This window comes from Leptopilina heterotoma, unplaced genomic scaffold, assembly GCF_015476425.1.
Source record: "Leptopilina heterotoma isolate Lh14 unplaced genomic scaffold, ASM1547642v1 Lhet_351, whole genome shotgun sequence".
NCBI classification, from domain to species: Eukaryota; Metazoa; Arthropoda; class Insecta; order Hymenoptera; family Figitidae; genus Leptopilina; species Leptopilina heterotoma.
The window spans coordinates 302,331-318,652 of record NW_025111033.1 but is presented as its reverse complement, the minus strand read 5'-3'; the positions used below and the strand labels follow the sequence as shown (position 1 = coordinate 318,652).

The following is a 16,322-nucleotide window of genomic DNA, read 5'->3' as shown; positions in this document are numbered from 1 at the left end:
ACCTTTTATTTATTGTTTTCTTAAAATTAAATTTTTATATATTTAAAAGACGCGGCAATTTTGGTCGATTTACATGTGTTGCGACTTTGTGCGACTTATACGCGCAGTGCTTGCGACTTCAACCTCTACCAGTCTGGCAACCCTGCTGAATCTTACCTGTGTATACGCACATATAACTCACACACACATATATTTCTCTGGACAGTTTTGTCGTCCTGTAAAACATTATATATTATATGTAGTATTTAATACTTTTTTTTTTTTTTTTGCTTAGGGACTTTTGGGAAATCTGCCTACAGATACCTTGGATTCCGCACTCCAAGGTTATGTGGGGTTGGTATGATAAAAACAAGAGAAAATATAAAAAAAAAATAAATAAATAAATATATAAAATAGTAAATTTAATAAACTGGCGACCTACTGCCAGCCCGTCTTCTTCTTTTATTCGTGTTTGAATGTATAAGCAACATGTGAAAATTGTTAGGTTATGTTATTGCAAACGTCACCGCGTTGTACGCGTTCCGTTCCTCGAAATCATCCAGAAAAATATATATGTGTGTGAGTTATATGTGCGTATACGCAGGTAAGATTGTGTTGTATAAAGTCCGCCTGAAAATCAGTCGGAGTTTGAGCGATTCTTATGAGAAGAATCTAATACTTTTATAGCACGTTCTCTTTATATTTATAATAAAGATTTCGTGCAAAATTAGCAGCTGCTTTTTGTTTTTATTGCATCGAACTCTCCATTACATTAAATAGATGATTTCGTATATAAATTATTATAACCCCAAGCTAAAATTCTATTCAGCAGTGACTAATAAAATTTGTAAAGTTTCTGCAAGCAATAATAGCAACAGATTTCTCTCCGTGCAGCTTTTGGACATTCTCGAACCCAATGACCAACTTCCTTACAATATGCACACTTAGTTCGCTTTTTGAGAGCTTCAATTTTCTTATTTTTCTCTTGTGCTTGCTTTCTATTTTCTTCCTTTTTTGTACTCTTGCTGTTAAGAGTTTCTTTAAATTTAAGAGAATTAACCTGCAGTGCAAGTGTAGATACGCTGTCCTCCAGATCAGTTAATCGTTTGTCTTCTCTTAAAAGTCTTGAAATAAGATTTTCTTTTTTTCTCTCCGCTTTTGGAGTACACTCCCAGGCCATTCTGAAAGTTGAAAATCTGAGCGGCAAGCTGCTTAATATCTTTGATTCAACTAATGAATCAGAAAGACTTTCTTTTGCATCGGAAAGCTTTTTACAGATGCTCTCTAATCTTTCTATTTGTAGAGATATGGATTCGCCATCTTTTATTCGAAACGCATAAAACTCTTCCCACGCACTTTGCTTCATGTCTTCACTACAATCACAAAAAAGAGTTTGCAATTTATTCCACATTTTCATCGGACTTGAACAGTTTATTAAATGTGGATGTAACTTCTTTTCCACCGACTGAAGTAAAATCATTGAACACGTCGAATTTGCCTTTTTCCATTTTTTCCAATCTGCAGGTTTTGTGGCTTTTTCTGGCTCTTCTGCTGTACCATCTATATGATTCATAACATCCTTTGATTCCAAAGCAATTGTGACGCCAAATTTCCACATTGCATAGTTGGTACCGTTGAGCTTAGTTATATCAAACATTTCCTTCTCTTCCGCCATGGTAGAAAAAAACTTAAACCACTCGTATGTTCAACAATATGGAGAAAAATTAGTTCACTTGTAAACACGCGGTGTCACAGTTTAAAGGCACTTAGTTTGAGCGAAAAACCACTAACACTTCTATGACGCGAGGATGCTACAACGCGATGCTCAATGTCTCCGACTTTGCTTTTATTTAGTTCTGAAAAATACACTTGCGCAGCAAAAATGTTCTGGGCCCATAACCTATTGAATTTTTACTTAGTTTTATTCTAGGAGAAATAAAACAAATCAATTTAATAGTACACAGAACAAGTATATTTATTTTAATAGAAAAAGCAAGACAGAGCAATGTACAGAAGTATACAGAATGACTGCTTGTAGTCAACTAACTCAGACCTGACAAGGGTTTTTTTTCGCAATTACACTCATTTTACCTGAGACATCCAAATCGAAAAGTGGGAGGTTTGCATGAACCCTTAAGATATCTGCTAGACATCATAAAAGTGAAAGTTTTACAATTTTAATATTTTTACTACTTTGCCTGGAAAGAACATTTTTAATCTTCTACACTTAGATTTTAGCACGTTTAAGTTTTTTTTCCAAAACTACATTCAAAATATAATTCTAAATATAAATCTTATTCTAAATTTATAATCTCAATAAGACATTTTCTTCGTATTTAACTCTTCTTTCAAAGTGTTTTATTTAACACTTTCAAGTGTTTAGAAGTAACCTGTTACTTTTAATATCATTATCGTTTTCGTTACTTATTTTAGGTAACGGGAACGACAACACGTTCTTATTTTAGTAAAGTAACGGTGACCAGTTTCTGCTAACTCCTTTTGCAATTGAGTGGATTGTCGTCTTTATTGGAGAACATGCAACATTTTTCTTCTTTCTTAGGAACAGACGTCGTACAAGTTTTGATAATGACATAAACTTGGAGACAATGTCGGTGGCATATTATTTGACATCTGGTCGTAGACAGTCTCACCTACTACCGGAATATTCAATTCAAAAGAAACAGCCGCCTCCTCTTGATTTTTTGGCAAATGCATTGTTTGCATTGAGTTCGTCTTAAGCATTTTTTCGAACTATTATTTAATTTTATTTAATTTTATTTTATTGAACAAATCCAACAGTCTTAAAGACCAATTACGGGATTATCATAGTACAACGAATGTAAAGAAAACATAATACTTTTAACAATATGAAAAGTATAAGTGTATAATAACTTCTGAGAGGAGTAGACATAAATGCATAGTTTTACAATATTTAGTGCATAGCAATTATATGGGAAATGGAAAAATGAAAAAAATGGAAAATTATATGGAAAGAATTAAATGGAAAAAACCAATTAGGCTCAATAGAAAGGAAGATATTGACTGGTCAAAGATATCGAATTCGGTGCTACAAATTAGAGTGAACTATATTCAATATATGCTTCTTCAAGAAAATGATTGTGACAAACTACATATTTCTTTCGAATTTCTTCGTACGCAATCCCAGAAATAGAAGTATTGTTTATAACAAACAGCCATCTTATCCCTTGTTCAATGATTTTTGGCAGGCAATGGCCAGCAACACCAGCACCTTTTGAACAATTTTCAACTATACATTTTCCACGCATTGTGAATGATCTATAAAGATAAGAGAATTAACTTTTATGATTATTTAATAAATAATAATCTTAGGCTTATTTTAAAGGTCATTTTCTACAAAATGAGAATTACTTATAGACATTTAAGTGTAATTTTTTTCTTAAAAAATGTAGGTCTTCAAAGTTGGACAAAAAAAATTCAAGAAATTTGAAACCATTTTTTTGTATTAAAAACTATTCCAGAAAATATTAAACATGATATGGTGTAGATTTTTGAAAAGAGTTTAATTAGAAAATATGTTTGAATTTTAAAAATTATTTTTCTGTTAATAAGATTCACTAAAAAAATAATAGACAAAATGTGCTTTTAACTTGGGCAATTTTTGCCTAAGTACAAAAGCAATACACGTAAAGCAATTGTTTCTTTAAAAAAACAATTTATGTCTTAGTTAATAAGGTAACATTAAAACAATGGAAACCAAAGTAAGAAATGTATACTACAGAAATTGAATCTAGAAAATTTTGTTAAAGTATTTAAAGGTATGAAATTCACTTTTTCAATAAAATTGTTTTATAAATTAAAACTATATGTAGACACCATTTTGGTTATAAAATTCATACACGCACATTTAACTGTTATTGAAATTGACAAACTGGTTCTTTTTCATATTTATTTAAAATAAAATATTAATAAAAATAAAAGTTTCTTTCCACTTGAATTGCAAATATAATTAATAAAAATGTCAAATATTGCCTTGTGATTTTAACCTTAGGAACTATGGCAAAAATTATTTTTTTAAAGAAACAATTGCTTTGCGTGTATTGCTTTTATTCTAAAGTAAAAAATTGCCTAAGTGAAAAGTACATTCTGTCTATTATTTTTTCTAAGAAAAAAATTACACGTTAATGCCTATAAGTAATTCTCATTCTGTAGAAAATGGCCTTGTCCCTGATGTGCACTATGTTACCTATGTACATATTTTTGATATCTTATCAATAACTTTTTCAAATTATTGGTAAAGGATAAATTAATGAAAAATAATCTCTTTAAAATTTCCTTCTTATACTAAAAAAACTACTTGTTAGTGATTACTGCAAAAATGTTAATTTTTGAACCTACACTGTTTCTGCACCAACTACTTCGTTAAAAAAAGAAGAATGTAAGAAGCATTAATATTTATTTTCAGAAAGCACACAATTTTTATTAGAAAACAATCATTTTATAGAAATAGTTTAATTTATTATCATTATTGTTTTCTTATTGAGCTTAAAGTTCTGTGTTAACTAATTTATTGGGGTTATAATCGATCATTACCAAATAGTATTTGAATATAGAATTGCTGCGTCATGATTATGAAATCATTACGAGTTATCACTGAAATAAGTGTATGAAGCAGAAACTACACTTTTAAAATGCTCACTCTTGTCGATTAACCTCCCGCACTGCAAACGATGAACATATGTACACATACTGGGACACATGTTAATAGAAACAATAAAACCTTATTATCCCTTTCTTTTTACTTCATAACTTAATATTGTAAGATGCATTAAAATTTTTTTTAATGAATACAGATTTTAAAACAAATAAAAAAGTTCTTCCGTCTGTTGCAGTGTGAAAAGTAACAAAAACCATAAATTTTTTATAACGATGAAATTGTAATAATTTGAATATAAGATTATCCAATTTCAAATATTTTTGTTATAAAAATATAATATACAAATGATATGTATTGATATATCGGCACGAATTATCACATTTAATACATATTTGGCAAAATAATTCTTAAAATGTGTATTCTTTTTTTTACATGTAAATTTTAAGTAGGACGCAAAATCATATGTATATATCACATGAACATAATGTTATGTTCAGATTTATGAATACTGATTTAAATTTATTTTTCTTTTCACTTAATCAATTTATTACTGTCATTAACAAATAATACTTCGATAATTTTTGTGAATCGGAATTGTAATCAAAACAACCAAGCGCCTCTTATTTTATCTAACTTTGTTTATTAAATTTTTTTTGGCTTTATGACATACTTCCTTTCGTTTATGTTGATAATTAATTTTCATTAATATTCTTGTTTTTCTTAATTACTTAATTAAATTTTACTATTTGTTAATAGAAATCTACTGATTCAGATTTAAAGAGTTTAACCCGGTAATTAATTTATATAATTTTTAAATTTAAAATAGTTTTTAATGTCCACACAAATTTGAAGATATTTTTAAACATTTTAAAATTTGGTTAAAATTTGTTATAGTTTTAATGAAGTAGAAACATTTTCAAGTAATATTGAAAAATATTACAAGATCCAAACGTTCTACTTCACGTAGAATGTCCCACATGTAAGTGAAATTAAACTAATCAGCATGTACAATAACACGCGTATGTTCATTAACATTTACAGAATCCCTTTCATTCATTCATTCGTGTTTATGAGAAAATTCTTCACTGCTGCGCAATTGTATTCGGTGTATATATAATCAGGAAAATATTGTTACATTGTAAAGTAGAACTATACATTTTTCTTATAATTTTCGACATTGAAAGTTCGTTCTTTTAATGCACGTGTTGACGAGCCACATAGACAGATGTTAGGGAAATTTTCTATCATTATTGTGAATATTGTCTTTTTATTCCCATAATCTAATTAATGAGTGGTGTTTGTTAAAATAACACCGGGTAGATGCATATAAATATAGCTAGTAGAGAAATGTGCCTTTTCAAAGATGCTCTTGCAGCCACCAATGCTTATAAATAAACGCACAATGTAAATAGTAGGTACTTAAATGCCGTACTATTTCCATCGAACTTTCTTGTAGCACGTACATTAAGAGAGTGTTTGAAAAATTATTTTGAAAATAATTTATTAATTAATAAATAATTTGATGGTAAAAACCCGGCTGTTCATTGAAATGGAGAATATTTAAGATAATATTCTTATGCACTATTATATTAAGCATGTTTCGCTTCACAAAAGATTCACCCCAAGCTGCAGACTCCAGGATCCTTTTTCTGTATGTTTAAAACTTTTAAACAAGAATAAGTTTTGTTTTGTTAATTGTTTATTAAAATACCTGACAAAAATATCTGACTAATCCTTAATTGGCTCTTAGCCCTGGCGAGCGCAAGGTTCAAAGGCATAAATCATTAATGTTTTTCACTAAAATAATTTTATACCAGCTATCGTTTCTTTATTAAATCGGGAATATTGGATGTTTTATGGACTTAACTAAAAAGAATTTTTAAAAATTCACATTCAATTAAAAAACTATCAATTTTAACCCTTTAACGCCCAAATGTGCTGATTTTTAACTTCGGTTTCAAGCTCATAATACCTATTAAAAGGAAAAAATTATTAAAAATTCTACAAGGACATATCCATACGTTTTTGGGGTCGCTCTTTCGAATGGCAAGGTCAAAATTTCCAAAAAGTGACGTTTAACCCTAATTTTTTTCAAAAATACTCAAAAAATACAAGATTTTGGACAGTAATTTTTTTCAGATCCAATTTTAGTTGTCATAACGATTTTTCCAAATCATCTAAGGTATAAAAAACGTGTTCCCGATAGTTTTAGTTTGAAAATATGCTTTGCGTTTTAAGATTTTTCGTATTTTTTGATTCAAAATGGCGCCTGAAAGTTAACAATTTTCCAAAATTTAACACAGGATGGATACAATTTTCAAAAGTTCATGAAATCGATTGAAATTTGTTACTCGGGGGTTTTTGAAGTCGCTGATTACGAATCTAAAGTCAAATTAAAAAAATTCAAAATGGCGGATCCAATATGGCGGACGACAATATTAAAAATTTATCGTATTGAGTTTAAATTTGTTACTCGGGGGTTTTTGGGGTCGCTGATAACGAATCTGAAGACAGATTTAAAAATTCAAACTGGCGGCTCCAATATGGCGGACGATAATATTAAAACTTCATATATTGGCTTCAAATTTGTTACTCGGGGGTTTTTGGGCACGCTGATTACGAATCTGAAGACAGACTTAGAAAATTTAAAATGGCGGCTCCAATATGCCGGATGACAATATTAAAAATTTATCATATTGGGTTCATATTTGTTACTCGGGAGTTTTCGGGGTCGCTGATAACGAATCTGAAGACAGACTTAAAAAATTCAAAATGTCGGATCACTTAGGTTCCATTTTCTCAAAAACCACTTAACGGATATGGTTTTTTAAAAATACTTGTACATTAATGGACTGTAATATGGTCATTCAGTTTTACAAATAAATTAGTTTATTTAAAGTTTTTTTATTATTTAACAAAAAAACCAAGAAAACGGGTAATTATTTTTTTAAAATGGCACAGAAAATTGAAAAATAATAATTATTTGTCTGTATCAAACGATCAGATTTTAGTTCTTTGCATATAAAATCATCAGAACAAAGTGTGATAAGAAATAATTATTTGGAGTTGAGAAAATGGTACTTAAAAATAGGCTTATTTCAATGGAATTTTACAACTGCTCATGCCCCCTTGACAAGGAATCAAAATCATGATCCGCCATTATAAATTTTGAAAATATGACTTTAGATTCGTAATCAGCGACCCCAAAAACCCCCGAGTAACAAATTTCAATCGATTTCATGAACTTTTGAAAATTGTATCCATTCTGTGTTAAATTTTGGAAAATTGTTAACTTTCAGGCGCCACTTTGAATCAAAAATACAAAAAATCTTAAAACGCAAAGCATATTTTCAAACTAAAACTATCGGGAACACGTTTTTTATACCTTAGATGATTTGGAAAAATCGTTATGACAACTAAAATTGGATCTGAAAAAAATTACTGTCCAAAATCTTGTATTTTTTGAGTATTTTTGAAAAAATAAGGGTTAAACGTCACTTTTTGGAAATTTTGACTATGGCATTCGAAAGAGCGACCCCAAAAACGTACGGATATGTCGTTGTAGAATTTTTAATAATTTTTTCCTTTTAATAGGTATTATGAGCTTAAAACCGAAGTTAAAAATCAGCACATTTGGGCGTTAAAGGGTTAATATTACAATTTAAATATTTTTAAAACATTTTGTGACCGTAATTCTGGACTAATTTAGGGGTTTTGGAAGTCAATTAAGTAAATTTTCAGAGTTTTGTTGATTACGAATTTTAAGTTTTTAATATTTTTAAATTCAAAATTGCTGATGAAAAAATAAATTGAAAATCAATAGGATTTATTATAAGGTAGCTGATTATGAAATTAAAGTCCTAAAGTGAAAATATTTTTTATGAAAGATTAGCAATTGATATTGCTGCTGGTTTTGAATTATACCATTTTATTGCTGCAAGTCCTAAAGTTTATTCATTTTAATTCTTTATAAGGTTGAGGAAAAAAATAGTTTCAATAACATTAGCATTTTCTTTTTTTTCACTATATCTTTGACACGTTCTCTTTTGTAATCACTTAGTACTAAATATATTTTTTACATTGCTTTTTAACGGTTAGATAATAATTTTTTACCCTTTCCAAAATTCGATTTCAAATTCAAATCAGCAACCCTAAAAACCCCCTTATATCAAGTTTGAAATTAATCCACTTGATTTTTAATTTTTTTGCCTACCATATTGAATTCGAAATTTTTAATTTCAAAATTTCCACTTTAGATTCAAATTCAACGAACCCAAAAACCTCCGAGTAACAAGTTTCCAACAAATTTGATTGATTTTTATGTTTTATTGTAAGTGGAAATTGGCCCTAATTAGCAACCCCGAAACACCCTGAGTAAGAAGTTTTAAGCGAATTTCAGCAAATTTAAAAAAATTAAATTTTGCTTTTTTTTTAACGGTATTCTACCTATTGTTTATAATAATTATAATAGTACTATGTAATTTTTTATTTTTTATATATAGTAGTTACGTTGGTGATTAAAAAAAGCTATATTAATAGTTTATTGGCGCGAAAGGGTTAAAAGAAAATTTTGACTTTTTTAAAGCAAATAAGCATATTTTCAAATCGGCATTCTTGTTTAAAAATCTGAACAGTGACGTTGTAGAGAATTATTTTTTTTAAGAAACTAAGCTAATACATTAAAATCGAATCATTTTAAATAAATTCTACACAAGCGACATGACAAAAAACTTGGATCGTATGGAAATTGTATAAAAAAATTTTTTGATTGTCAATATTTTTTTTAAAAAATTGATAATTTTTTATAGAAAATACTATTAATAATAATATTTTAATTATTTAAATGTTAATTAGTTATTTTTCTAGAGGTCTGAATTTCTTTGGATAAACGTCCTTAAAAAGTAATTTTTTAAAAGTTTGTAGTTGATAATAAGTGAATCTTCTTTTTGTTTTTGAGTTGCAAAAATGCACCTGTAAGCTTATAAGTTGTATAGATAGTATATAGCATATCAGAAATTTATATGCATCTGAATACTTACATAACTCAAAGGTGATTGCTCACTTTTTAACAACAAAATTATGTGACCAAGGTTTTTACTTGATCTATTTTGGTTTTATAGTGTAACTGGGATTAATTATTAATTTCCATGGAGTTTTTAATGGAGTTCGTATTTTTATAATATTCTTGTCCCTTCCTGATTTTTGGGTTGGTTTTGGATAAGAATTGTCTCAGGGTGGAGAAAAAAAAATTGGAAAATTGTAATGATTAGATCCCTGAAAAGGAAAATGGTGAAAAACTCGTTAGGCCAAGGATGGTATTGAGCTCTTCAAGTTCAGCCTTGCGAAAATAGGAGTTGCTTGGGCGTACTTAAGACAGGGATGTTTTTGTGTGGAAGAGATTTTAAAGTGTTTGTAGTTTCTAATAGATGGAGCCAAAATTCACCTTTTCAACAAGTTTCTGTAAATTTTACATAATTATGTGTTGAAAATGAATTAACAATATTCATATTAAAGAAAGTTATTAACAATTAATTTTAAACAACAATTATAAAATTTTATAAAATAATTAATTTTTAAGAATTTAGAATTTGGATATAGACAGATTTTGATAAACTATTTTGTAGGGGACGTCACATAATAGAATATTCAGAATTCAGTTACAACAAAAAGTATATATTAAACCTCCTCCGGTTTTATCATTTTTCAATTTTGCAGGACATAAAGTTATAATTATAATTTTGTTAAAATTAATTTTGACTATTTCATATTTATTTTGATATTAAATACAACTATTCAGCTTCAAGTTACACTAAGAGTTTTATGTATATGACTCTCGAATTCAATTTTTTAAAATAAATAAATGAAAGATGTACCCCGACCCTACTGAAAAAGAACGACTGTAAATACGAGCGTAAATATGACTGTGAATACGACCCTAAATACGGGCCTTAGAAGGGTAGTGTAATTGAAACAGCAAATACAGCCGTATTTATGCCCGTATTTAGGGTCGTATTTACGGTCATATGTGAATACCATTTTTAAAAAAAAATATATATATATACCCCCACAGCACCGAAACTTTCCTAACAATTTATTGAATATTTACTTGTAATATTCGGCATATTTAACTGAAATGTTTAGTGAAAATTGTTCTTTACACAACTTTCAATAAACATTGCAAGTAAATATTTAATAAATTTTTAGGAAAGTTTCGGTGCTGTGGGGATATATAATGGAACATTATTAATTATTATTAATTTAATATATTAAATATAATATTGCAACTAAAATAAATAATATTTAAGGTAAGTATTGAAAAACGATTTATTCTTATAATAAATGCATAACAAACAAACAAATATATAAATGTCACTTTATTTTAATCACAAACACACATATACACATGGTACAATTATTTATTAAAAATTGTAATTTTTATTATTTTTATTATAAGAGAAAAAACACAAAAACACAAACGCGCACAATAAAAACACTTGTAGATTTTTCAACAGCTAAACAAAAACGACAAATAACGCGAATCACATGTAACTGTAAGAATTTTTTTATTATTTTTATTATAAAAGAAAAAACACAAAAACACAAACGCACAATAAAAACACTTGTAGATTTTTCAACAGCTAAATAAAAACGACAAATAACTCGAATCACATGTAACTGTAAAGGCCAACGCAGAATAGATCTGTAAACGGAACCGCAATCGTAACCGTAAGCGTAAGAATGAGTTAGAGAAGGATAAACAATATATAGAATTCTTGATTTTATCACTCGGTCAAATTAATAATATGTAAGATGTAGACTATCGATCACTCCGAGTCAAATTCGACTCGAGTCAAATTTGACTCGGAGTGATCGATAGTCTACATCTTACATATTGATAAACAATATACCTATCCTTCTTTAACTCATTCTTACGGTTACGCTTACGATTGCGGTTCCGGTTACAGATCTATTCTGCGTTGGCCTTAAGCACTGTTGTAAAAAAGGTTGGGTCTATAGGGATGGGTAGTTACACGTAACTTGAAATATTAATAATAAATGTAATAATAATAATAATACTAACAGAAATAATAATAGTATATTTATGAACTAGATGTAATTAAGAAGTTTAATTACTATTTTAAAAACAAACAAATTTAGTATATTTTGTTTGTTGTTGTTATAGCAAAAATCGATAGAAATATTAGGTTAAGTCCACAATAGATAAATATAAAAAAAATAAAAATAAATCAAAAAATATAAATTCGCACAAAATTAATACCTCCTCGTGTGATTAGATTGTAATTAAAATGTAGTTTTCTAAAAATAAATCGAAAAGTTTAGGGTTCAGTGAAAATTACCGAAAAATGTCAAAATCGCCTTCCGTTTACACACCTCATTGTAAAGGTCTTTCTGCAATAGCTTGAAAATACATTTATTTCTTCCGATTCAAATTAATTGCAAATATAAATTGCTGCAATTAAACTTACTTTAAATCATTAACTTCAAAGCAAATTATAGTAAATTATATATGCAGAATATGCGATTACTTAGCTTCAGACAAAACAAATGTATTTTTAAGATAATATAGAAAAACATTTACAGTTTTGTGTGAAGGCAATTTTGACAGATTTTTGGTAAATTTTTTTTCTACCAACAGTTGTGTAAATGCACTTTACAAATAACAAAAGGGTCAGAATTCGTGAAATTTTCACAGAAAATAAAAAGTATTTTATTTAAATCGAAATGTTAAAAAAACATTTCTATTTGGCTTTAAGAATGTGTCCACCAAAAAACAGAAAAAAAATTATTTTTTATAAAATTTATTGCAAAATTAATTTTTTTGCAACTTTTTAAACAAAATTTGATTTCTCCTAAATGAATGAACCGATTTAAATGAACCAAGCAGGAATATAAAGGGGATAAAATATACTTTCGTTCAGAATTAGAAAATTTTAAAAAAGTTTTTTTTTTAATAAATTTTTTATAAACAATTAATTTTATTTAATGTTCTACGCACCGAAAGCTTACTAAAAATTTATTAAATATTTACTTGCAATGTTCGGAATATGTAATTGCAATGTTTATTGAAAGTTGTGTAAAGAACAATTTTCACTAAACATTTCAGTTAAATATGCCGAATATTACAAGAAATATTCAATAAATTTTTAGGAAAGTTTCGGTGCTGTGGGGGTATATATATATATATATTTTTTAAAAAAATGGTATTCATATATGACCGTAAATACGACCCTAAATACGGGCATAAATACGGCTGTATTTGCTGTTTCAATTGCACTACCCTTCTAAGGCCCGTATTTAGGGTCGTATTCACAGTCATATTTACGCTCGTATTTACAGTCGTTCTTTTTTAGTAGGGGAGTATACTCGGGGTTAGCCGTAGGGAGGTTAAACAAGTTAATTTTACATAACACAATTTCGGAAAATTTTTTTCGGAAAAATGACCAGGAATCTTATTTGAATGTTCTCTTACTTTAACTGTCAGGAATAAAATCCACACATTTTTTTAGATTTTTCGTTATGACTTTCCAAAGCATTCAGATGATCATAAAAAGATCCAAGTGTAGCTATAAAAAATCATCTATGTACATTAAGGTACTACTACACTTTAGAATTTAAAAAAATTTTATTTTTTTATTGTATTTTTTAACTCCTTATTATTTCAGAAAACACCTCCTAAAGTATTTATAACCAATTGTAAAAAATAAAAGTAAATTTTTCAAAAAATATTCAATTAATGTAAAAAGTCATTGACAAATTAAGTAAGTCTTTAAGGGGATGGAGGGGTCCAGCTTTTTGTTACAACCAGTAGAAACATTGGTGCTAATGTATGTAACAGTGTCTGAAATAAAAAAAATGGTGGGGTTTCAATTTGCAAAAGAATTTTAGGTAATTTATGGATGGCCTCTAACGATACATATAAGTTTAAACGCGTTTTTCTCAAATTGCGGACAGTTTATCTCTGAATCTACTGAACCGATTTTAATAAATGATAACTCGTTTTGTTTGTTAGCATGTCCTGTGTGACAATTTACCAGAAAATGGTCAAAAAATTTAAAAAAAACATTTTTGCAGACTAGAAAAATACTGAAAAACATAGTGTTTTTTGACAAAAATTATTGAAACATCTGCTATTTTCTTATTTTAGTCGATTTTTCATTATTGGTGGTAGATTTCTATGCAAGACACCTTCCTTTTTAAAAAGCAATTTGGATTTTTGTTTCCGATTTGTCAATCTTGAGATAAACTGTCCGCAATTGGACAACTAACTTTTTGGAGTTTCGATCTGAATACTGTCTGCAGATTATGATATTAAATAAAAATTAAAAAACAAACCATAATTTTTATACTCCAAATGTGTAGTAATATAGGCAAAAAAGTTTTTTAAATATTTATAATAAAAGACCTGAGAAAAAATTTTTTTAAATTTGGTCTTTTAAGAGCCTTCTAAAGTGTAGTAGTACCTTAAGAGAACATCACGAAATTGATAATAGTAAACATCGTAAACATTTTAAAATAATAATAATAACATCTTAAACATATTATAAATTTAAATAATGAATGATCATTCATTTGTCCAACATTTGTCTCACAATGTGATTACATTCTTATTTTCTACTTTTAGATGCAAATCAAAACGGAGAAAAAATTGGTAATGCGAGTAGTGCGATTGAAAATGTTCTTGAGAAAGGAGAAGTTGAAGCAACCAAAGAGGGAGAGAAAGAAAAAGAGAAGGATAAACTAAAAGGAAAATCTGATAAAGATGGCGAGGCTGACAAAGATAAAGACTCTTCAAGTGAACAAGAGGTTGTATTCATTCAGGATATGGGCTTCACTGTTAAGATAGTAAGTCCTGGAGCAGATCCTTTCGATATTCAGGTCTCCAGCATGGAACTTGTACAGGTAAAATGCCCAATTTTTCATTTATTCAATGAAAATGATTGTCTTAATAGAATAATTCGATCTATACTCGTTTATTAACCATCTAATTATCTTTAACAAATTAATATACGTTAATAAATTGGGAGATTTACTTTAAACGTTCGAAATAAAATTTAGTAATTTCGAACTTTTCATTTGATAAATATTTTATAAAATGATTGCTACTGAAAATTTTAGGTTTATAAAAATTCAGATAAGTAATAACGATGGTACAAATTATTCGCTTAGGAAATTCATCAACTTTTGATGGATCGTGAAGATACTTGTCATCGAACGTGTTTCTCTCTCCAACTTGATGGAAATACATTGGATAATTTTGCTGAATTGAAAAATATTGAAGGTTTAAAGGAGGGATCTGTGATCAAAGTTGTTGAGGAGCCTTATACGATGCGCGAGGCTCGCATTCACGTGCGGCATGTTCGGGATTTGTTGAAATCCGTTGATCCCGCAGACGCATACAATGGTGTTGAATGCAGTAGTCTTTCATTTTTAAATGTTATCACTAATGGTGACATCATGGAAAAAAAGAAATCTCGAGCTGATTCCGTTGATTGCACTCCGCCTGACTACATCATACCAGGTTGCAAAGATAGACCCTTACTACCTCTGCAACCTCAAGCGAAGGAACAAAAATGTCCACCCTGTCTGAAGGTAAACTTATTTAATTTCTCTTTTTGAAGAAGAATTGTACAGTCAGTAAATAAAGGATAGTATTTAATAATTGAATATTTTATTCAATATAAATCTGCCAAACAATAGTCAAACGAAACAAGTAATTTAAATAGAAAATATTTTATAAAACTGATTTTCCTTAAATAATTATATTACATTAATTAAAAATGTATCTATTACTTTGTGTACAGTTCCTCTTTAACCCTTTTTAATAGTTGTTATATATTTTAGACCGTTTTTATCTATATTTATTGCAGTTGTAAAGTAACACAAATATTTCTTTTACCATTCTGTTGCTTGTAAGTCGCTGATTACAAATCTGATGTAAGAATTCAAGTGGATTTTAGATTGGATAAGATTCGCCTACAATTTGTTGCTTGGGAGTTTTTAAGTTTGGTGATTACAAAACTAGTGTCTATAAAATTCAGAAAATAAAAAAAATGTTCCTGTTATTAGCCTACAAAAATAAAATGTATAAACACTCCATTTCATATCTAAATCTGATTTCAGAAACACAGTGATCATTTTTACATTTTTAAAATCTGACAACAGATTCGTAATCAGCAACCCGAAAAACCTAACTACATATCTATGTTTCATTGAAATTGATTAATTTAAAATTTTTTATGACCGTCATTTTGATTTTTTGAAATCTGACATCAGATTCGTTGATTCGTAATCAGCGACCCAAAAAAACCCATAGATACCTATGTTTAATTCGAATTTATTGATTTTAAAATTTTTATCTCCGCCATATTGGATCCGCCATTTTGAATTTTTGAAATCTGACATCACATTCGTATTGAAAAAATATGAAAAGGCGCAAAATGGCACATATTGGCGTCAAAGTAGACATGCTAAGTAATCGTTGTATAACTTGTTTTCCCAAATATTATGCGGCTCGGAGGAGCTCGACTAACTGAAAGTCGGCGCTTTATTGAAAAATCCACTATTTGTTAACTTCAATGGAGCTACATTTTAATACATTTTTTTTTAAAGTAACTATAGGTTTTTTTTACTTCAATATATCTGTTGATGAGAAAAAATAAGTAGGGGAGAGTCTCCAGTTGTGAGA

At 28.5% G+C, this 16,322-nt stretch overlaps 1 protein-coding gene across 1 annotated transcript in view; it reads left to right on the top strand.

Moving 5' to 3' along the window:
• The window catches only part of LOC122505264 (clustered mitochondria protein homolog), a 64,769-nt gene that overhangs the window by 20,756 nt on the left and 27,691 nt on the right, over window positions 1–16,322 (top strand). Inside the window, exons 2-3 of the mRNA XM_043616768.1 lie at window positions 14,259–14,536; window positions 14,804–15,226. Of these exons, the coding sequence (XP_043472703.1) occupies window positions 14,259–14,536; window positions 14,804–15,226 (701 nt within the window). The remainder of the gene's footprint in view (window positions 1–14,258; window positions 14,537–14,803; window positions 15,227–16,322) is intronic.